This window comes from Acinonyx jubatus, chromosome B4 (genome assembly GCF_027475565.1).
Source record: "Acinonyx jubatus isolate Ajub_Pintada_27869175 chromosome B4, VMU_Ajub_asm_v1.0, whole genome shotgun sequence".
Classification (NCBI taxonomy): Eukaryota; Metazoa; Chordata; class Mammalia; order Carnivora; family Felidae; genus Acinonyx; species Acinonyx jubatus.
In genome coordinates, this window is record NC_069387.1 from 43323105 (window position 1) to 43346011 (window position 22907).

General features: G+C 41.4%; 1 protein-coding gene across 1 annotated transcript; it reads right to left on the bottom strand.

Annotated features, from left to right (window-relative positions):
- Positions 1-12631: 12631 nt before the first annotated feature.
- On the bottom strand, positions 12632-21505 carry CLEC12B (C-type lectin domain family 12 member B). The gene is made up of 6 exons (XM_015061795.3): positions 21326-21505; positions 19383-19481; positions 17117-17335; positions 16453-16607; positions 16161-16276; positions 12632-13084 (listed from the first exon to the last, which is right to left on the bottom strand). Exons 1-6 carry the CDS (start codon positions 21414-21416, stop codon positions 12934-12936), a joined length of 831 nt encoding a protein of 276 aa, XP_014917281.1. The 5' UTR covers positions 21417-21505; the 3' UTR covers positions 12632-12933.
- Positions 21506-22907: the final 1402 nt, after the last annotated feature.

Here is a 22907-nt window from a genome sequence, read left to right on the forward strand (position 1 = left end):
CTGTGTCTCCCTCTCTCTCTACCCTCCCCCGTTCATGCTCTGTCTCTCTCTGTCTCAAAAATAAATAAACGTTAAAAAAAATTTAAAAAAAAAATAAATAAATAAATAAAAATACAAGTATATAATGAAATTAGTGATTGAATCACAAACTATCGCGGTGCTATTTTATAAATGTACTAGTAGCTCTGGTGAGGGATACATTTTTGAAGGCTCACTTTTCAGCTGGTGAACATTGATCCTATTCCCTAAATAGGATCTAAATGCTAACCCTTCCTCTGGCTGAATCAGGATATAATGAAAACATACATGATGATATTTTTGTAGCTTTTGGATACTTCCGAGTTTTCATAGGTCTGAGGGTTTGTTCAGGAGGCCTTCATGGCCATTTCTTGCTCCCCTGTTCATTTCCTGTCACCTCTGCAATGTCCCCCACCTTGCAGTGTGTGACTGCCCTTCTCTGCTAATTCTGCCCAGTGCTTCTCACTGGCTCGAGTGCTCCGTGGGTCCCAGAGAAGTGTGAGACACCATTTAGGGCAGGATCAACCTCTACAGCTAAAACTTCCCTAAGAAATAAAGTGTTGCGATTTATTTTTAAAGTTTATTATTGCTGGCTGCTAATACACCTGGCCCGAGAAGACTGAAGACGGGAGATGTATCTTGTGTTTTGAAAAGCAGATTTCCAACAATCGGAAGTTTACCCAGGAGACAAATTTTGCCCCCAACCTCAATCAACTCTTCAGTGCACGCCCAAGAACTCATGCCAGCAGCTAGAAATGAGTAGATACATTCATCAGAATTGGAAATTTAATATAAAGGAAACCCCAGCCAGGACCCCAGCCAGGCAGTCCAGCATTCTCCAGCACTGCCTTCCTGGGGAATAGGCACACTTTTTGTAGCGTAGGGCTTGGAATTAAGTAGATGCCTTCTTCCCAAGCCTCTTGTGACCAGGCTTCTCCTGACCCTTGCCCTGTTACAGGCTAAGCCGAACTGTGCTGCAATTGCATGTGCATTAGGCACCCCTTTAGTAGCCCTGGGGCAGCCTAGACCTCTTAGACTGTGGAGCTAAGGCCCACCCCCAAACAACTAGATAGCTTCCGGCGTGCTTGAGGCCCCTCCCACTCACCCCACCTCGATATCGCTCCAGGCAGCTACTACAAATTGGTGACAGTCCCAATTTGGACTTGCTGCCTGATGGAGTTTCTGGGCTTCTCCAGCAACTAGGGCTCCCAGATCTCTCTCTCTCTCTCTCTCTCTCTCTCTCTCTCTCTCTCTGTGCGTGTGTGTGTGTGTGTGTAAGATGAAATAAAATGGAGTCACTTATGTCAAGGGGTTTTGAAACTGACCTGGGAGGCCATTAAGGATGTGGGCTTCATGCACGTCCTCCCTGTTCTCCTCAAGTGGAACCACGAACTTCTGAACTGGGCCAAACCGCAAATATTCCAAGGACTCTGCACAACAATCTGCCACTTGCTACAACTTTTGCTTGGCGAAAGCCCTAGCCACCTTTTAGTCAAGATTAGTTTTCTGCTGCCAGAGTCCATCAAAATTCTTTGTGACCAAAATTCTTTGTGAACAGCGGCGCCTGGACTGCTCAGTCAGTGAAGCAACAGACTCTTGATTTTGGCTCAGTTCATGAAGTCACAGTTGTGAGATCAAGCCCCATGTCGGGCTCTGAACTGGGCATGGAACCTGCTTAAGATACTATCTCTTGCTCTCCCTCTGCCTCGCCCCCACTCACACTCTTGGGCATGCTCTCTCTCTCTCTCTCTCTCTCTCTCTCTTTTTAATAACTTTTTTAATGTTTATGTATTTTTGAGAAGGAGAGAGCATGAGCAGGGGAGGGGCAGAGAGAGAGGGAGACACAGAATTCGAAGCAGGCACAAGACTCCAAGCTGTCAGCACAGAGCCTGACATGGGGTTCAAATTTACCAACTGCGAGATCATGACCTGAGCCGAAGTCACACATTTAACTGACTGAGCCTCCCAGGTGCCCCTCTTTCTCTCTCTCTCTCAAAAAAAAAAAAAAAAAAAGAATTATTTGAGCAATGTATATAAGCATTCTTGTTTTGTATTTAAACATCTTTGGCTTTTGGGGCGCCTGGGTGGCTCAGTCAGTTGAGCATCCAACTTCAGCTCAGGTCAATGATCTCACAGTTCCTGGGTTCGAGCCCCACATCGGGCTCTGTGCTGACAGCTCAGAGCCTGGAGCCTGTTTCGGATTCTGTGTCTCCCTCTGTCTCTGCCTCTTCCCCACTCACACTCTATCTCCCTGTCTCAAAAATAAATAAACATTAAAAAAAATATAAACATCTTTGACTTTCACCCCCTAGTAGACACTATGTGGGTTGCTACCCAAACTCATGTACCCTGAATTGCAGCTTATGATCCCAGATAAACACTTTTGCTTAATTATTGCCTTTCTGACCATTTTAGGTTGACAGGTGATTATACCAGCCACTCCACCTGGCCCTTCTTGGGCAAAAGAGTTGGGTAAAGTGGAACTCTGTCTTCAGGGGGAACATTCTCCATTGGGTAGATTGGGGCTTGGAGTAGGTATGCACCTCATCCCCCAAGAGCCTTCTGTGACCCAGTCTCTCCTGACCATTGTCTTATTCCAGGTCCCTGGCCACACTGAACTGCACGGCAGAGTAGGCATAGGGGAGAAATGGCACCCCTTCAGTAGGCCTTGGGAAGCAAGGGCCCCTCTAGACCTATGGAGGTAGAGCCCAATCACAACCACCTGCATAGCCTCTGGGGTGGAGGGGACCTACCCCCTGAAAGTCATTCTCAGCTGGCAGCTGCAAAGTGGCAATAGTTTGTCCCTATCTGAACTTGCTGCCTGATAGGCTCTTGCGATTCTCTAGCAAGCAGGGCTTTCGGGAGTTCTTTACTGGAGAATACCGCAGCCAACCCCCAACCTCTACTCCAGCAGGCAGTCCGACTTCCTCCAGCTCTGCCTTCAGTGGTGCATGCCCAGCTGTGCATGTAGGACAGGGCTTGGAATAAGGCAGATGCCTTGTTCTCTCAAGATCATGCCTCTCCTGCTCCTTGCCCTCCCCAGCGTCCCTGGCGAAAGAAAAGGAGGCGGAGGAGAGGAAGCACAAAGAGAGAGAGCTAGAGAGAGAAATCAGGCCCTTCTAAAACAGAAATATTTTAAAGGGACATAGGCTTCTTGGGAACTTCCAGCCTCACAAAACATTCTTCTTTAGGGGACAAAAAAACTTATACACAGAACTGGGCAGGGCGGAGGGGGGGGGGAAGCAAATTACACAAATTCTATTTTCAACTATTTGTGGGTGTGCATGTGTGAATGGTATTTTCTGAGTCAATTGTGTCATATGTATGTGCCATATATATATATATATTCTAATTGTGTATGTTCGTGTATGAATATTATATATATATGTATGTGTGTGTGTATATATATACATATATACATATACACATATACATACATATGCATATACATATATACATATATATGTATATATGTATATATACATATACATATGTATACGTATATATGTATATATGTATATATACATATACATATGTATACATATGTATACATACATATGTATACATATGTATATGTATATATACATATGTATATGTGTATACACACACACACACACACACACACACAATTAGAATTTAAAATACCTCCTAAAAAGTAGAATTCTTCTAGATTGGTAGACTGGGTAGAAAATACACTGTTCATGAAACTGTTTTGTCAAAGTAGTACAAATGTATACTCTTGATGCTTTCAAGTATAAACCTTATAAAGATCTATCATACATTTTTGAAGCATTTATCTACAGGCCACACTGTGATACAATTTTACTTCATAAAAAACATACAACTGCATTTCAAGAACACTCTATTTCAGGGTGCCTGGGTGACTGTCCGGTAAGCATCTGGTCATAACAGCTCAGGTAGTGAACTCAAGGTCATGAGATCAAGTCCCCCTTCGGGCTCCACACTGAGCATGGAGCCTGATTGGGACTTTCTCTCTCTCTGTCTCTCTCTCGTGCTCTCTCTCTGTCTCTCTCTCTTCCCGCCACTCATGCTTTCTCCTTCTCTGTCTCTCAAAATAAATAAATAAACATTAAGAACAGGATATCCTATTCCGTGCTGCTGGGTGAAAATCCGCAATGTTTAAAATATTTTTGGAGCACCTGGGTGGCTCAGTCAGCTAAGCCTCTGTCTCTTGATCTCGGCTCAGGTCATGATCTCATGAGCCCTGAGCCCCATGAGACAGAGCCCCGAGCCCGGCTCCGCGCTGACAGAGAGGTGCCTGCTTGGGATTTTCTCTCTCCTTCTCTCTACCCCTCTGCAGCTCGCTCTCTCTCTCTCAAATAAAGAGACAGTTTTAAGAAATCTTTTGACAGCTGTTTTAGACAAATAGTGAAAAAATGCCAGAGTTTACATTGATTAGGAAACCCAACTTCATTCATTCAGCAAACTTCTATTTTGTCCAGAATGTCCGGCAACAGTCATAGTACAAATAGTGCCTGGTGTTTGCTGGACGATTTTCTCAAAGCTTAATATTAACTTAATTAATCTTAACAACAAGCTTGTAAAAGAAAAAAAAAACTACTATCATGTCTATTTTGAGTATGAAAACAAATTAGCAAACAGATGTTAAGTAACTTCCCCAAGATCACAGGGCTAGTAAGCTGCTGAGCTGTGATTTGAACTGATGTCTGTTCTCTCAACCACTATGGTTTGTTGTCGTAAAATAGATTTACTATTTAGTCCTCTGAATAAGTAGAAGGTTCTGTGTACAGATTATATTTTATGAAAATAAGGGGAACACTAAGATTATTTTGGCCATGATGATAATCATTGGTACGACACTAGTTTACCTCTCTTCTTACAAAGTGCCTGAGACTGAGTTTCTAAAGTTCTGGTCCATTCGATTTCAAATTCTGGGAAAATGCAGAATGTGAAGTGTGCTTTCCTGGGAACATTTTTGGAGGTGAGGTTGGGGCTGTTAGAATACCTACAATCGAGACATCTACACATACCTCAGAAGACATTTTCTGTGATCTTTTTCGTTCATCTCATGATTAAGCATGTAACGTCTTGGCTATTCTGATGTGTAATTGTCTCCTAAGGCCTGCTTTCTCTTCTGGCACAGAAAACCAGAAGAAAAGCTATATTCATACTTTACTTGCCGTCAGAATTTCTAAAGTTAGAGCACAGATGTAAGATTCACAGTATGCTGGAATCTGCCAAATGAATTACAACCCCACTGGCATCTAAACGGGAATAGAAGACAGAAAGCTACGTATATGTTAACACTGTAATATAACTGTGTAATATAACCAAAAGGCTATAGAATGTAGTAAAATACTTGATATTGGTAATAATCCCTACATACCTTTGAAGGATGAGGTAGATTTGGACTAAATGTTGCTCCAATAGAATTTAGGAAAGAGTTTTGTTATTAGAGTTTTGTTATTATTTGTTATTTGTATGTTATTATTTGTTATTTGTATTAGTCAGGGGGCACCTGGGTTTCTCAGTCGGTTAAGCATCCGACTTTGGCTCAGGTCATGATCTCACAGTTCTTGAGTTCGAGCCCTGAATCAGACTTTCTGCTGTCAGCACAGAGCCCATTTTAGATCCTCTTGTCCCCCTCTACCTGACTCTCCCCCACTTGCACAGGCACTCTCTCTCTCTCGCTGTCTCTCAAAAAGAAACACTAAAAAAAATTGTTTATTGGTCAGGTCTCTTTAGTTATGGTTAATAGAAAGTTGAGTCCATTTAAATAACCTAGACAAACGAAGGCATCTGTTATCTCACAGAGGGGAAGGTGATTAGGGTGGTACAGAAAACTGAAGAAAGCTATCGATTTCAGGTCTCCGCAGATGAAATTGCACTGTGCTATTCTCTGCTTCTGTTTGAATCTGAGTTCTGCTCGCTTACTGTAGTTAACCTTCTCCAGGGAGGATTGTTACGGCAACAAGTAGCAAACCCAACTAAAAACCCCAACTTAAAAAAAAAATCTAGGGGTGCCTGGGTGGCTTGGTCGGTTGAGTGTCTGACTTCGGCTCAGGTCATGATCTCACAGTCCATGAGTTCGAGCCCCGCGTCGGGCTCTGTGCTGACAGCTCAGAGCCTGGAGCCTGTTTCAGATTCTGTGTCTCCCTCTCTCTGTGACCTTCCCCCGTTCATGCTCTGTCTCTCTCTGTCTCAAAAATAAATAAAAATGTTTAAAAATAAATAAATAAAAAATCTATTTCTCAACTTCCATTTATCAACTCATGAACTCAGAGTTTTTTTTTCGATATATGAAATTTATTGTCAAATTGGTTTCCATACAACACCCAGTGCTCATCCCAAAAGGTGCCCTCCTCAATACCCATCAATGAACTCAGATTTATCTCGCTTGGCTCACATGTCCACAACTTGGACCAACCACTTTTTGCCAAGAGATAAAGTTCAGATCTGGATCCGTAGAATAAAATCAATACTTGTCTGTTAGGTTGAATCTCTATTCAAACACATACGCTAAACTAAAAGATGAATTAATAATGCAGTAAACCACATTTATATGTAAATTTTAGGGTTTTTTTTTAAGGCTGAGGTAATATCCATATTTAAACAGCCAAAATTCTAAGGCACAGATATTAAAATTTGTCTATCACAATTCTTCCTTCAATAAAAAGAATTTTTAAAAATTTCTCTTATTTCTAAAAAAAATCTTTTATCTCACAGGCTGCGGTTGTTGCTACAGTTATTAGTTAGAAATGAACAAAATAAAACACTATGACATCTGCAAGTTATCAACCAAGTTTTTAAATTGTGTTCATGAATTGAAATATTTTTAAGTTCTATTCTCTGAATTAAAATCACAAAATATCATGGAAGAATTGAGTCAAAGATATGTGCTTATGTCTTCAAAGGAATTATTGGCCTCCTCTAAGTACCCACATGTTTTGTATTTATGGAGAATTATCTGATTTTGTGAGGGTAGATTATTTTGATTATTCCGCTATGAATTACTTGATTGAATGATGGAGCAAAGCACTTAAGGAATATTACTCCTGTAATGAAAACAATTATAAAAGACTTGAGAATCAAGGAGATAGACCAGAAATTCATAACTTGTCATCATTACCAAACGAATCCAATAAGAATTCAAATGCTCTTTCTATCATGCCAATTATAATTTGCCTTTGCCCAGTACTGTGAGTTTGAGGGCTCGGATTAAAAACAGCGCATAGTGTCTGTAAGTTTCCCCCTTGGCTGTTAGTTTAATAGTCCGGAGATGGCTGTTTTTGTTATAATCTTGGTTTATGCTGAAAGAAAATCCCACAACCCCTTCCTCTCTCCGATTATGAGAATCCCTTAAAAGTAGAAGAAACATCCGGAATGTCAGACAACAAAAAATTCAAATTCCTTAGCTGGTGCGTATCTGTCCCTCTCACTGATAGTCTGCTGCCTCCTGCTGGTGCAGCCTAGAAGCCTCTTCTGGTCTTTCATGACTTGAATTTCTCCACCTAAAAAAAAAAAAAAAAATATATATATATATATATATTTCAAATATATAAAAAATATTTAAAATATATAAATATATATTAAAAATATAAAAACATATATGTTTTTATATTTCAAATATATAAAAATATTTAAAATATATAAAAAATATATAATATATATAAATATTTTTAAAAATATATGTTTTTATATTTAAAATATATATATTTAAAATATATATAACATATATATAAAAACATACATATATATGTTTTTTAAAGTTTATTTAAGACAGCGAAAGAGAGCACAAGCAGGGGAGGGGTAGAGAGAGGGAGAGAGAGAAAATCCCAAGCAGCCTCCACACTGTCAGTGCAGAGCCTGACATGGGGCTCGAACCCACAAAAACTGCGAGATCATGACCTGAGCTGAAACCAAGAGTCGGGCGCTTAATTGAGCCGCCAGGTGTGCCTTTTTAAAAACAGATGTTTGGCCTCCCAGAAACTACTTATTTTGGCCCTTAAAATGGAGATTTACCTTGTCAGCTCACAGTGCTATTCAGGGACACTTTCCAGGTCCCAGGGGCCAGGCAGAGAGACTGCAAGATTACGTCCACCTGTGCCGTGGACTATTCTACCAACCAACCCTGTGCCCAAACCAGGACGTTAAACTTAATCCTCCCGTCCTCTCTCAGAATGGGTCCCCTGATTTCACAGATGGCCTTTTCCTCAGAGGATTTGAATATTTTTTATCGTTGTTATAATTAATTATTATCGTCGTCATCACAATTGGTTTCAGAGGCACCTACACGATTCTTTTAGGAATTTTAAGAAATTTTTGTCAGTCTAAACAGATCGGGGAAGCATGAAGATCAGCTACAGCGTATTTTATTATTTACACAGATTTGACTTCTGTCCATAAATAAAATTACAATTGAGTATACAAGTAGAACATGCATCCTAACCCAAAGAAGGTAATTAGAACATGAAGAAAACACAGAGTAGCTTTTGGGTAAATAGACCCAAAGCGACGTTACCACTCCTTCTTCAGTATTTCCACATATAGCACTCATTCGCTATTTCTAGTATTACACCTCTTGCCGTGTCTTACAGCTGGCTGAGCAACTGAGAGGACACACAGCACTCTCACCTCTAACTGTGAACCTGAACGTGAAGAGAAGTTTCTCTACCTCCATACTCTAGGCAGAGAATGGACGAAAATCACCTACAGAAACATCACATTTTTCTGGTCCTCAAGATAGCCAAAAATATCCGTTCATGTCAAATATTTTCCAGAATCGCTGGGGAGCTACATAATAGGCATCGAGGTAGAGGTGTTGCTTCAAGGCCGTTAGACCCCATGACTACGAAAACGGGAAGACGAACGTAGATTTTTCATACGGAACATTAGAAATGATCTGCGAGACCACTGAAAATGGCTTATTGGGGGTGCCTGGGTTGCACAGTCAGTTAAGCATCTGAAACTTTGATTCCAGTTCAGGTTTGTGGGCTGGAGCCCTGTGACAGGCTCTGTGCTGACGGTGCAGAGCCTGCTTGAGATTCTCTCTCTCCCTCTCTCTCCGCCCCTCCCCCACTCAGGTGCACGTGCACACACTCTCTCTCTTTCAAAAATAAATAAACTTAAAAAAAAATGGCTTAATGGGTGAACCAGTACGTTTCAAGCCCAGTATGCTCTACTTTTAATCTTAGTCTTTGTTGATTATTGAAAAACATGCTAAGATATATTTAGAGAAAACTGAGGGGAGATGCACTTTATTATCTTGATAATATTATATACCTTGAAGGAGAGGGGGAAAAAACATGTCAGCTCTTCAAGTTACTTGTTTGGCAAGACTAACATACCTGAGGAACAGAATTCCATTTGCTTCAGGATTGTCTTGTTAAATTTGACCACCTCTTCAGTCTCTGCTTCACAATGAATTCTCAGTTTTAAAAGTTAATTCTAGGGGCGCCTGGGTGGCGCAGTCGGTTAAGCGTCCGACTTCAGCCAGGTCACGATCTCGCGGTCTGTGAGTTCGAGCCCCACGTCGGGCTCTGGGCTGATGGCTCAGAGCCTGGAGCCTGTTTCCGATTCTGTGTCTCCCTCTCTCTCTGCCCCTCCCCCGTTCATGCTCTGTCTCTCTCTGTCCCAAAAATAAATAAACGTTGAAAAAAAAATTAAAAAAAAAAAGTTAATTCTATCCTCTTCCTGTCCAGTTTTACTACTATCATACCTGCCCTGAGGAAAAGAGTGTTAATAATGTGCTCTTTCATCTTTCTCCACACATAAGCAAACATAACAAGCATGATTCACTTAGGGTAATCAGTATACAGCCTCGAATATACCAACAACCCTAGCTTCCGATCACAGTCACCATGCCCACTGTCCCAAGGCCATGGACTCCTCACCAATGGGACTAGCTCACCTTCTCTCTTCATATATAATGGACGTCTGGCTATTTTACCAATATGGTAGCCCTACGCCAACAAAATGGTCGCTAGAATGATCTCAGTCCAGTGGTTTTCAACCCTAGCTGAAAATTAGAATCCTAAGAGTAGCTTAAATTCTTTTTTCCATAATCTAATCACACCCCCGATCAACTATATCAGAGTCCTAAGAGGTGGAATAATCTCAGGCATCAGTGTTTCTTCAAAGCTTCTCAGTATAATTTCAGTGCACAGCTAAACTGAGTATGTCCACCATGCCAGATAAAGCAAATGGCATATTACCTGTCTATCCTGACCACCCCAACCAGTCTTCTTATTAAAGAGTTGTGGGACGAGCTCACAAAAATGAAATAGCTGAGGTTTGTACTTACTTCTGTCCCAATTTTGACCTGTCCTGACCCAATTCGCCCTGCACGAACCAAACTAATTTTGCTAACACTGCAGAAAGAGCCATCCACTGAGGTGATGAATGTGTTAGCTGAACCTACTGTGGGGGGCCTGGGTGGCTCAGTTGGTTAAGTGTCCACCTTTGGCTTATGGTTCGTGAGTTTGAGTCCCACATTGGGTTCTCTGCTATCTGCCTTAGATCCTCTGTCGGTCTCTCTCTCTCTGCCTCTCCCTGGATCGCGCGCCCTCTCTCTCTCTCTCAAAAGTAAATACACATTAAAAATAATGTTCCAGCTTCTTGTGGAAATCATTTCACAATACATATATCAAATCGTTGTCTTATCCACCTGAAACTTTTACAATGTTATATGTCAATTATATCACAGTAAAGCTGGCAAAATGAAATTAAAAATAAATAAATAAGCAAAATGTTTTTAAAGACAGAAAAGAAAGAGTTTTCGCTTTGAGGATGGTTCCGCCACCTTTGCCTTTGAATATGCTTGCTCAGGGAAGCTAGTATTGAGGCCATTTATTCAAACATTGGCGAATATCCAGGCCGAGTTATAAGTATCTCCAGTGGCGTTTGTGAAACTTGCAGATTCCGCAGTCCTGCCCTCCAGTCATTCTAAGTCTTTAGACCTGAGGTGCAGCCCAGGAATCTGTCCTTTTAAGGGGACTGCCTGTATAAATCTTACACGAAGACAGCTTTGGAAACTACATAACTCTTCAATGAGGGAAGGACAGTTATCCAAAATAAATACAAACCATGGCCTTTCCCCAGGACTTTTGACAGTACGTGTGTGTGTGTGTGTGTGTGTGTGTGTGTGTGTGTGTGTTGTGTGATATCTCCCAGAAATTTTCAATAGTGGGGAGAGAGAGAGATTGACTCCTGGCATATGGCATGTCTCATAACATAAGCCAAGGTATCAGAAAGCAGCAAGGAATAAATTATTCCGACATAAGGGGTTGGAGGATCTTCCAGCAGACCTTTGGGTTTACTCATCCACTGCAAAGGCTGCCAGGGACGACATCATGATGGCAGGGAAGCGGGGAGATGTCTATGAGCAATACGATCTGGTGAAATTCCAGAGCCACTGTGAGGTCAGAAACAGAAACGTCCTCTTTCAGTGAGGGTGAAAGTCAGAGTGCACAGGAGATAAGAGTTAAAAGGTACAAGACACCAGGGAAGAAACTTGTAACCTCCTGATAGGAACAAAGTAACCAACAAAGATATTTTAACACTAATAGTAGATCTTTCGATGGTTAGAAATAGAGGAATAAAAGAAGAAATGATCTTTCCCAGGGGAATAAAGAAAAACTCAAATGTGTGGGAGTCAGGTGCAGAGGCGTTGACCTTTGAGGAATAATTTTGTCTTTGTGCAAATGACAGTGACTGAAAGCTACTAAAGAAATAAAAGAGTAAAGTTGCTTTTTTTAATCTGTGTTAGACTTGTGTTTCAGTCCTGTATGATAATTAGTAAAGCCTGCTCACTTGAACTATGATGAAATAATTATGTTTCCAAATTTGTGCTTACGTATATTTTGCTCATAATTTTCACTACATTTTCACATTAGACTTTGATTCCTTTGTTCTAGAGTTTCTGTTAGTGCCTATGTAAAATTTCAATCAGCTCTCAATTTTAAATCTTTAGAGATTAAAAGGCTACTGGATGTAGCGTGATGTTCTTTCAAAGGATTGTCAAAGTAGTCTGAAATGCACCTAGCTCAGAACTCTGATCATGTCAGTTTTTCCAGTGAATTCTAGATCTCTGGTTTGGCCAGATCAGTATTGTGGGTTAGTTTACCATTCTATCGAGCCTCTACGCAGCTGCACAATTATATGAGGAGCAAGTAAAAACCATCTCCTTCACCGAATAAGCAATTTTGTCCCAGAAAAACGTTCAAGCTAGATTTACGATGTTCGGCGACTACCGTGCAGGGACGCTGACCAGCTATGCCGCAGGAAAGTTCTGAAAAATAGAACACAATGGTTCTACTATCTTCACACAATTCTAATACCCAGATTACCCAAGCAATAACCTCAACATTACTGATCTAAAAAAATGATAGTATAAATACTAAATGATGTGCTACTCCACCTATATGACAAAGCTCGTACTAAGGGTACGAGCAAACAATTTGCCAAGATACTAAAATATTTTCAAATCAGTTGGTATAATGCTGCTGCCCTAGCCGCCAGCACCCCTATCCCAGAATCCCCCAGATCTCTGTCACAACGGGGCCTCCTGAATGTTGTTCCAGGGCTGCTGGCTGCTAAATATTCAAACGTCACCCCTGTGCACTTGTGCATGTGTGATGACAGAGCAGGAAAAGAGCCTTTTATTTGAGGGAGGAAATTCAGTGAAATGATGCTGAGATAGAATAACAGGGCCATACAGTGGTTATTCTCCCGAGGTCCCCAGCAGTCACCAGAACATCAGATCAGAAGCCATCAGACGATGAAGCAGAGGATGTTCCGTGAAGTTTATTTGCCTGATAGTTTATGTACACAGTCATCTTTTCATGTTTTTGGCTGTGGTCGGGTAGCCTTCTCTTTCTTCACATGAACGTAATCACAAGTCCCTTACGTCTTGGTGAGTTCGGAAGATGCGTATTAATCCAGATCTTCGATCTTCACTAATGTAGCTGTCTTCTCACAAATCCAAGAAATTTCAGCGCTGCAGCGGGAAAGATAAATCTTTCCTTTCTGAAAATAGGCACATCCTCTGGATCCATTGATCTGGGTGTATTCTCTAGGGCTGAATCTGGAAAGTCATCCATTTAAAATTAAAGACAAATTTCATATTTGAAATTTGATCACAATTCAGTGTTCTCAGTTACCGAAAGCCATCTATCTGAACTTTGAGAGACTTCTGGTTCCACAACATCTCAAAGTTCTTTTTTTTTTATTTAATTTTTGTTAATGTTAATTTATTTTTTTGGAGAGAGAAAGACAGAGTGTGAGTGGGGGAGGAGCAGAGAGAGAGGGAGACACAGAATCCGAAGCAGGCTCCAGACTCTGAGCTGTCAGCACAGAGCCCGATGCGGGGCTCGAACTCACAAACCGTGAGATCATGACCTGAGCCGAAGTCGGACGCTCAACCGACTGAGCCACCCGGGCGCCCCCACAACGTATCAAAGTTCTTCAAGCTGGCATATCTGAGTTTTTCATTTCAAGTTAATCATAATCCCAGGTAGAATTATTTAAGCAAGATACTTAAGTTCTGGGTTGAGAATTTGTAACCTCTCCATTAACGTGGTAGAAACTACCCAGCACATATGATATTAGAAGTACTAGGATTTCTTTACTTTGGAACTTTATGAAGGAAAACAGACAAGTGAAATCACGTTCTGGGTGGACATTTATTGCATTTTGTTATGCACAAATATAATTTTGTGTATATATAATTTTGTGTTATGTATATATGTATACACCCACGTGTGGAGGAGGAAGAAAGAACACGATAAGGGTTAAGGGAGAACATAAGTGACTACATAGATGTGGTTCTGATACCTGTCCCTATTTCCTCCGTAAGGAATTGGTGGTAACCCTTGAATAACGTCATTACAAATCATGCTCAGCCGGTCTCAACCTCCTGTGTGCCTTTTTACTCGCATGATCTGCATAAACTGCAGTGTTCTTTTCTGGCTTCAGGGCCGGGCTTACTAAATCTTCTTTTTGGCTTCTGCGCTTGCTGAGATTAGCCTCACTCAGGAGGAAACGGCTGTGTGATTCAGAAGCTCAGTCCCAGCACCTTACGTGATAACAGCCACAGTCTCAGGGCATCAGTGACGTCAGACTCTCCACCTTGCTGCAGGGACCATCTCCTCCATATTTTAACCGGGAGTGAGCGGAGGGGCCTGGGATAATGAAAAGTCCTTTGGGAGAAGGGACTCATCTTCGTAAAGCCCAAAATGGAAACAATGGCACTTCCCAGGGTACGGTGGCATGTTCTATAAACCCTCAGTCTAGCAGCAACACTCCGGATTAGTGTGTAATCATCTCATGCCCAATATGGCTCCATTTGCAAAGAAGTGACTCTCATCTTTGTGTTTTTATTACTTTGCACATGCTCGTCGCCGTGAGTATTTGGGTGAAACCAGACTAGTTGATTTAATATGACTGGTAGTGGTCATTAGTGAGCGCAAAATTGTCATGGTGTGTCCCACCCTGACAAAATGGTGGGAAATGGACAAAGATGACATATATCTGGGGACAAAAGTGCAGACCTGTCATTGTTTGTTATTCAGGGAATGTGGGGAGCCACCGCTGAAGCACAGTACCCTTGGTGGAAAATGAGTGATTATAACTCAGTTTAAGGAAACCTGGACGGGACGCCTGGGTGGCTCAGTCGGCTGAGCGTTGGTTGACTTCAGCTCAGGTCATGATCTCACGGTTCGTGGGTTCGAGCCCCGCATCAGTCTCTGTGCTGACCGCTTAGAGCCTGGAGCCTGTTTTGGATTCTGTGTCTGCCTCTCCCTCTGTCCCTCCCATGCCCATTCTCTGTCTCTCTCTGTCTCTCAAAAATAAATAAACATTAAAACTTTTTTTTAAAAAAGGAAATTTGGACAACATGCATTAAGGAGTGAAACGGGAGTGAGGTGAATGGGTGAATAACTTGATGGGAAGGGAGGTGGAGAAAAAACCCACCACACCCAGAAATGTGCCAAATGACCTTACATTTCACGTAATGTACAAATACCACATATTATATTAAAAGTACAGGGGCGCCTGGGCGGCTCAGTGGGGCGCCTGGGTGGCTCAGTGGGTTAAGCAGCTGACTTCGGCTCAGGTCATGATCTCGTGGTCCGTGAGTTCAAGCCCCGCGTCGGGCTCTGTGCTGACAGCTTAGAGCCTGGAGCCTGTTTCAGATTCTGTGTCTCCCTCTCTCTGACCCTCCCCCATTCATGCTCTGTCTCTCTCTGTCTCAAAAATAAACAAACGTTAAAAAAATTTTTTTAAAAAAGTACAAATACAACTGTATCGTCTTGATATAGTTGTGATGAGCTGTATTCCTCAAAATATTTGATTTGTAATCACTAAGAGAATTTTGTAAGACTGTGTTCCTTGACATATTTTTGACATCTATTTTTTCACAACTTTAAATAGTTGCAAAAACTGTAATTTTCAAAGTATCATGTATTCTATAGGTACACTAAATATTTCCTCAAAACCTTGAAGGTGAGGATTCAGCTCATTTTAAGTCATGAAAAACATTTGCCATATAATCTAATTGGTAAATTCCATCAAAAAAACTAATTATTAAACTGATTCGCCAATTTAGACATACTTGCTGTTAGAAAGTGGTTGACAATTGGAATTTAAATAAATGTGTTAATGTATGTCCATGATAAACACCACCCTCTGGACTGTAAGTGTTGGGCAGCCAGGGTAGCAGAGAGCCCAAGGTCATGATCACAACAGCACTCGGTCCTGATTTTGCCACTTAGGAGCTCAGTGACCTCAGGCAAGTTATTTAATCTCTCTATGGCAATTGTTTCATCCCTAAATAGGACTATAACAGTGCTTTTATCAGGGCTAATATTTATAAACTGCTTCAAACAAAGTGTATTATTTGTTTTTTAAATTAAAAAGAAGAAATTTCAACTAATAGAAAAGCTTCCGTGTTTTGCCATGAGTTTGTCACATACATGAAATTAGGTAGTCTTGCTCTCAATAGTTTTTCCTGAAGCTCTCTTTTCTTCGTACATTGTACTCTTTTTTTTTGTATCTAGATTTATAATTCTTACAGTTAACATTGATTTTCTTAGTGTTCCATTTCTTAGTATTCTTCGCTTGCTTTCCCCCCGCCCCCCATCACCCCGACAGTTGAAACTTACAAGGATGGAGACGGAATGGAGCCATCCTCCCATAGCCAGCTCTTTCCAGATGGATCCCATGATAAGCCCAACCAGAAGAAAGAAAACTTGGGTAATGGCTGTGACTTCAGAAAATCCTGAGAGAGACAACGGGGAAAATATCATGGGAGAGCCACATTCTGGTTTGCAGACGTTAAGATATTCATTCTCATTCAAAATGCCCGAATTCCCACTGTGTGAGTCAGAAATTCCATGTATTTACTTTCCATCATATGAATAATGTCTATAACCAGGGAAAGAAATTCAGCCAGACCTTTTCCTCCAAGCTATCTATCTTCACCAAGGTGGAATTCTGGTCCAGGCAGTTATTTCTACTGTTAATCCAGGTATTTTCCTCATTTGTTGCAAAATAATAGCAGCTGTTTTGGTACCATTGCCACATTTTAGGGCAAGGATTGCATTTGTGGTCTGAAAAAGAAATTACACCCATTAGCACAAATTAAATAATCCTGGCGTGACTGGGAAAGGATTTGGGAACTAAGTAATTGAACTTGACGATAGGGTCTGAGACCCAGCATTCTGAAAACATACCGCTTTAGGAGCCTGTGAAAATGAAATCACCCCCAATTATGGGCTGGGGCAACAGTGATCGAAATTCTCCTTCCAGGGCTCAGTCTTCTGGCCTCAGAGTTACCAGCTACACTTTTAACTTCTTATAACATCAGCATCACCTAAAAATGGTTCACACATTAAGAGGCTGAAGAATCCAGGTTGGGATCATTGCAAGATGCTCCCCAAATTCACCTCTGTGTTTTCAGAAATGTTAAATAAATTCCTATCTTCCCTTGTCCCCTGGAAATGTAGGGCGACATCATTAGGAGTCTTTGGATAACATAACTTGCTCATACTGCAAGGTGGCTCATGTGATCAGTGCCCACTGGGGCAACAGATTTGACCTGACGGTAGGTCCTGATTACCTGAAGTGCGAATGATCAGCTCTTGGCAGAGCTTGATGGCCATCTGTTCCTGCCGCTTCAATAGACTGGAGATCTGGGATTTGAGATGCTCCTCCTCGGTGGGAAAATTCCTGTAGTCGCTCAGCTGCTGGGAGAAGTTATCTTGCTGTTGGTGGATGGTTTTTTGCAGTTGACTTAATCTCTCTGAATCTGAGTTAATTTCATGAGATGTCTGCAAAACTCCAAGACATAATAGGATACATGTTCACATATCCTCTTATTCTCAGCCAGAGGTAATTCTTTTAACACAGCCATATTTCTTACATCATGTCGTATGTATTAGTGGCTCCCAATAATTGAAGCATCATGGACGAAGCACACACGATTGCCTTGCTATTCCAAATTGTTTGGAACTCATCCTTTATAATTGTATTGAGATTTTGCATCTGATTATACTTGTATTAAATGAATGAATTAATGATTATATATCTTTGTTATTTCATCTAGGGCAATGCCGTTTTGCCATTCGTCTAGTGTGTTTTTTTTTTTTCCTATTTGGAGTTGGTTCATGTAATTGGTGTTTTCATGGGAACAGAATCCTTTAAGGCAATAGGTATGGTGTGAAGACCACTTTTATCAGAATCATCCATATATTTGTTTTTTTTTTTTAAAAAAAGCAGATTTTAGAAGCACCTGGGTAGCTCAGTCAGCTGAGTGTCCAACTCTGGATTTCAGCTCAGATCATGATCTCATGGTTCCCGAGATCGGGCCCTGTGCAGGGCTCTGCAGTAAGAGTGTGGAGCCTGGGAGGCTGCTTGGGATTCTCTCTCTCCCTCTATCTCTGCCCCTCCCCTACTCTCTCTCTTGAAATAAGTAAATAAACATTTTCTTTTAATCTTTAACGTTTATTTTTGAGACAGAGAGAGACACAGAGCATGAACAGGGGAGGGGCAGAGAGAGAGGGAGACACAGAATCCGAAACAGGCTCCAGGCTCTGAGCTGTCAGCACAGAGCCCGATGCAGGGCTCGAACTCACGGACCGTGAGATCATGACCTGAGCCGAAGTCGGACCCTTAACCGACCAAGCCACCCAGGCGCCCCAGTAAATAAACATTTTTAATGCAGATTTTAATGCCACACTAGACTATTTCTGGCCCTGGATCCATAAAAAATCGGCCTCTTTAATTAGCACCTCAGGTGATTCATCGTCACGATAAATTTAAGAGACACTGCCCTTCAGGAAAAAAAAAACCCTTCACCCGTCTATAGTGAACCAATGAATATGCATCAGTGCATCTTCATTTTTAAAATATACATCATTGTAGAAGATCAACTGCTAATCCCTAATGACTGGCTACTGAATAGTTGTTACTGCTGCTAGAACATCATGTTTCTTTCTAAAAGAAAGAAGGCTAAAAAGAAAAAAGGCTAAAGCCACGTCATTAGCTCCTGGTTAAATGTTCAAGCCAGTATGTCTAAATTCTAATTACCCATGAAATCTTCCACATGCAAAAATGAAAGAAAGTAGCATGGAAGGTGCTAGCATCCTCCAGAAAACAAACTTTCTTGCCTGCAAGTCCCCTGAAAGGGAATACTGCTCTGTCCATCATATACTTAACGACACCCTACACAGCGTGTATTCTCGGGATGTTCTTCCACTTAATGTTAGTCCACAACTCCCTATCCTGTCCGACCCTGACGGTTCAAGGATGGGTCAGAACCAAGGGAATACTCTTTTTTGGGGGGCTATTGTGATTGGGACTGGAGCTTCCATTGTTACACAGAGGTGGTTCAACTTTCTATATACAGGGTAAGGTCCCCCAGGTAACTTCTCCTCTTTGTTTTTATCTCTTTTTCATTTCCAGCAGGCAGGCTGTTTCTACACTAGCAAGGTCTTGAGTGAGCAGATTAAGCCAGTCTTGTACTAAGTCTTTGGGGTGAATGAAACGGCACGCTTTTCCTTGAGTCCACCTCCGTTGGCTCTCTAGTGGTCACCACTGGGATAATAGGTAGATGTGCATCTATGCAGGAAAGAAGCTCCCCATCCCAACAAATAAAGAGAAAAACAAAAGCCGTGCTCATAATCCAGTCTAGTTTATTAAGAGGAAATGGATCAAATCCATTTCCCAAATCCTCATAATCATAAAGTCTGTCCTTCGGTTGTTGAGCTTAGAGACTTCGAAGAACGAAAGAGATGTGATCATATAATATTGTCAAACCTGAGTCTGCATAGTTTACAAATGTGTTTCCTAATCACCTTTCTTGGGTTCGATGAAAATATACTTACGCATAATCCCCAAGGTCACCAGCCCAATCAGCAGCATCAGACAAAGAGTTAACAGACTCAGGGCAGCCTGGCGCCAGATGGGGGAAGGAGCTGGACACCCTGAAGAAAGCCAACAGAGAAATTGTAGTTGCACATGAGTTTTTATTTCTCCCACTTAGGAAGCTTCCCCAGCTTCCTAAAATCTCCCTCTTATTTCTGTCTTTACTTTCTCAAAAATACCTAAAATGATGTGCAGTAAGATCTCTACCATCAGTGCTCCCCCACTTCTCTTCCCACCATTCTCTTTCCCTTTAAGAGTGTCTCCGAATTTTTAGGTTTGTGTTTTAGATCATTGAACACCCTTCTTTAAGATTACCAAATGCAGGGGCACCTGGGTGGCTCAGTCGGTTAAGCGTCCGACTTCGGCTCAGGTCACGATCTCACGGTCTGTGAGTTCCAGCCCCGCGTCGCACTCTGGGCTGACAGCTCAGAGCCTGGAGCCCGCTTCGGATTCTGTGTCTCCCTCTCTCTCTGCCCCTCCCCCGTTCATGCTCTGTCTCTCTCTGTCTCAAAAATAAATAAACATTAAAAAAAAAAAAAAGGTTACCAAATGCATGTATGAGATGTGGTGAAAAATGCTTCTCTGGATGATCTGGACAATAGGGGAGACTTCAAGTTTTTGAGGTCACAAAACCTCCCCAAGGCTAGGATTATTATGGACTTTATTTTTATCAATTACATTCTATTTAGCATCTGGTAGGTAATGAATGAACACTGAATGAAAGGCAAAATTAACATGTAGTCTAATCTATGATATTTCTTTATTCAGAATCTAACGGCATCTAGCCCAACATTTTCAGACCGATTAATGCAAATTTCCAGGTGCACTGTCACATACAGCACAACCACAACTCCTTTATCTCAAGGATTACAGCTATAACTTAAACAAACAAATAAACGAAAATGTATAACCAGTTTTATTAGACCCCATGACAAACCTATTCCCGTCCTCTTTGCATATCGCCCTAATACCACGCACAGGCACGCGTGCACACACACACACACACACACACACACACACTCACACACACTTAAAAACAAATCCAAAGAGGAGAAAGTAGTTCCTATATATCAGATGATTTGGGCAACAACCTGAACTGTCAACAGATTATTGAAAATTAAGAATATAGTCTGATATACTAACCTGGATTCCTGACCACAGAGATTTATATTTCTTCCAACAAGGGATAAGGGAATGAGCTGAAGACTAGAACTGAGTTTGGACTCCACATACTAGTTGTAGGAACTTGGCTAAACCATTTAGTTTTTTTCAGCCTCAGCTTTGCTAATATTATTCCATTTACTTCACAATTATATTTTGAGAAAAATATGATATAATGCATATAAAATACTATACAGATACTGTTATTATTGATTCAATTGTACGAATTATACTGGGAATTTCCACCTTCTAAAAACAGTTTTTTTAAACTTCTAAAACAGAAATGATCTCCTGTCTGTTTCTGACTCACTCATCTTCCCATTCCTCTCTTCAGTTATTTGTACTTTTGAAAAGAGAAATTTCCCCCACTTTCTCTATTTTAGAAGCCTCCCATCTGACTTCTAAAAGAATATTTGCCTGGCATCTCTCACAAGGTATCAATATCACGACTTCACTTTAAAAAAGAAATCCATTAATCCCCAGATTCGATTTCTCTCGTATCCAATATGTTTCACTATGGCACAGAGCCTCAAGAAATATAGTGATACCACACGTTTAAAGAGATCTTGGAAGGTACATGTTTTCTCCCCCAAATTGGGAACATCCATTCCACTTAACGCATCCCACAACTTTGTCTCCGTTTCGGAGATTCTGCAGCACACCTCTCCTTAGCATCAACCTCAAAGCATTTAACACCTGTGCATCCCCCAAGGTCAACATCTTGCTGTCTCTGAACTCCTACCTCTTTTCCTTAGGTTATTTCTGTCCCGGTTATTTCTTGCTCCAACAGAATCCTGAAATGTGAGTGTCGCGTAAGTCACTTCTTCAGACATTGTAGAAGAAAGCGCTACTATAAATTACTCAATTAATGTTGCAATGTCTTCAGGCTCAGGAACAGGGTGTTCTTCTCAAGGCTGGGAGCTTTTATAAACACACTCTACTGACCCAAGACACACCCCACCGCCGCTCTGTAAGGACAGAATGACAATCAGTTTTTTGTTTTTTGTTTTCGTTTTTGTTTGGTGTGTGTGTGTGTGTGTGTGTGTGTGTGTGTGTGTAGAAAGAGAAGTCAAGTACCTTTCTCTTTAGAAACCAGAATAAAAAAGATCTCAATCCATCTGTTCTTTCTGCACTGCTTCTTGTGAAGCAATAGGGGTACTTGGAAGCAGAGCCCGGATGGCGGTTTCCTGGGGGAATTCCCATGATCCTCAGGTAGAGGATCTGAATGTTTCAGTAAAGGGTCCGACTGTCGTGTTTACATGTGTCAAAGACCAGCTAAGCCTGTATGAAGACATTGGATCTGGTTTATACTCACTCATATCAGATAGACCCGTGCAAGACAGAAAAAGCTGTGTACGTAAAGACCAACCACATTTAGCTGCTGTTTTAAGAAATACGTGTGTGTGTGTGTGTGTGTGTGTGTGACAGAGAAAGACAGATTGTGGAAAGGGGAGAGTGGCAGTACTAGCAATGGAACATAAAGAAGAAATTGATAGCTGTTAAAACTGCGTACCCATGACAGGTCCCTCTGGTATGGCTAAATTCCAAACAGAATAATCCCTCTGGAGATAACAACTAATACGCAGGACAAGATTTAAAAAGCAACTACCAGAAGTTCCGGGATAGTGAAAGAAAGCAGGCAGATTCTGGGGACAAAAGGGCTGGCTCATGGTGTGGTGCTTTTGGTTTTGTTTTTAATTTGTTTATTCAGTCGGTTTTTAACCTGCGGGCAGCCAACAGTCGTTGTTGTGGGGCAGCTAAAACTCCTAGAGAATAGATGCCATCTTTCAGGTCTGAAAATTTTGAAGACTGGAGTTTGGGGCAACTGGAAGAACAAACAGTGCTGGGTAGTCACGGGGACCACTGCAAATGGGGAATCTCTAGAGAATCTTTACGCCTTGAAGCCTCTTTGAGCTACAAGTTATATACATCTCATCTTAAAAATAACTTGATAAAATAACCAAGCTCTATGTTCTCTTTCTTAGGACTCAAAATGCCCTGAAAAGGTGTTTCCAGTAAAACCGAAGTCAACCCACTGCACAAAGATTTCACTGTGATACTTTGTTTCAACAACATCCTATGAGCAAGAAAGTGGACGATTTTTTTAAATCTATTTATTTATTTTGAGATTGAGAGTGGGGGAGGGGCGGAGAGAGAGAGAATCCCAAGCAGACTCCGTGCTGTCAGCCCAGAGACCAACATGGGGTTCCATCTCACCAACTGTGAGATCATGACCTGAGCCAAAGTCAAGAATCAGACGCTTAACCAACCGAGCCACCCAGGGGCCCCAAAGCAGACAATTGATATAGCAAGTGTTCTGGCTA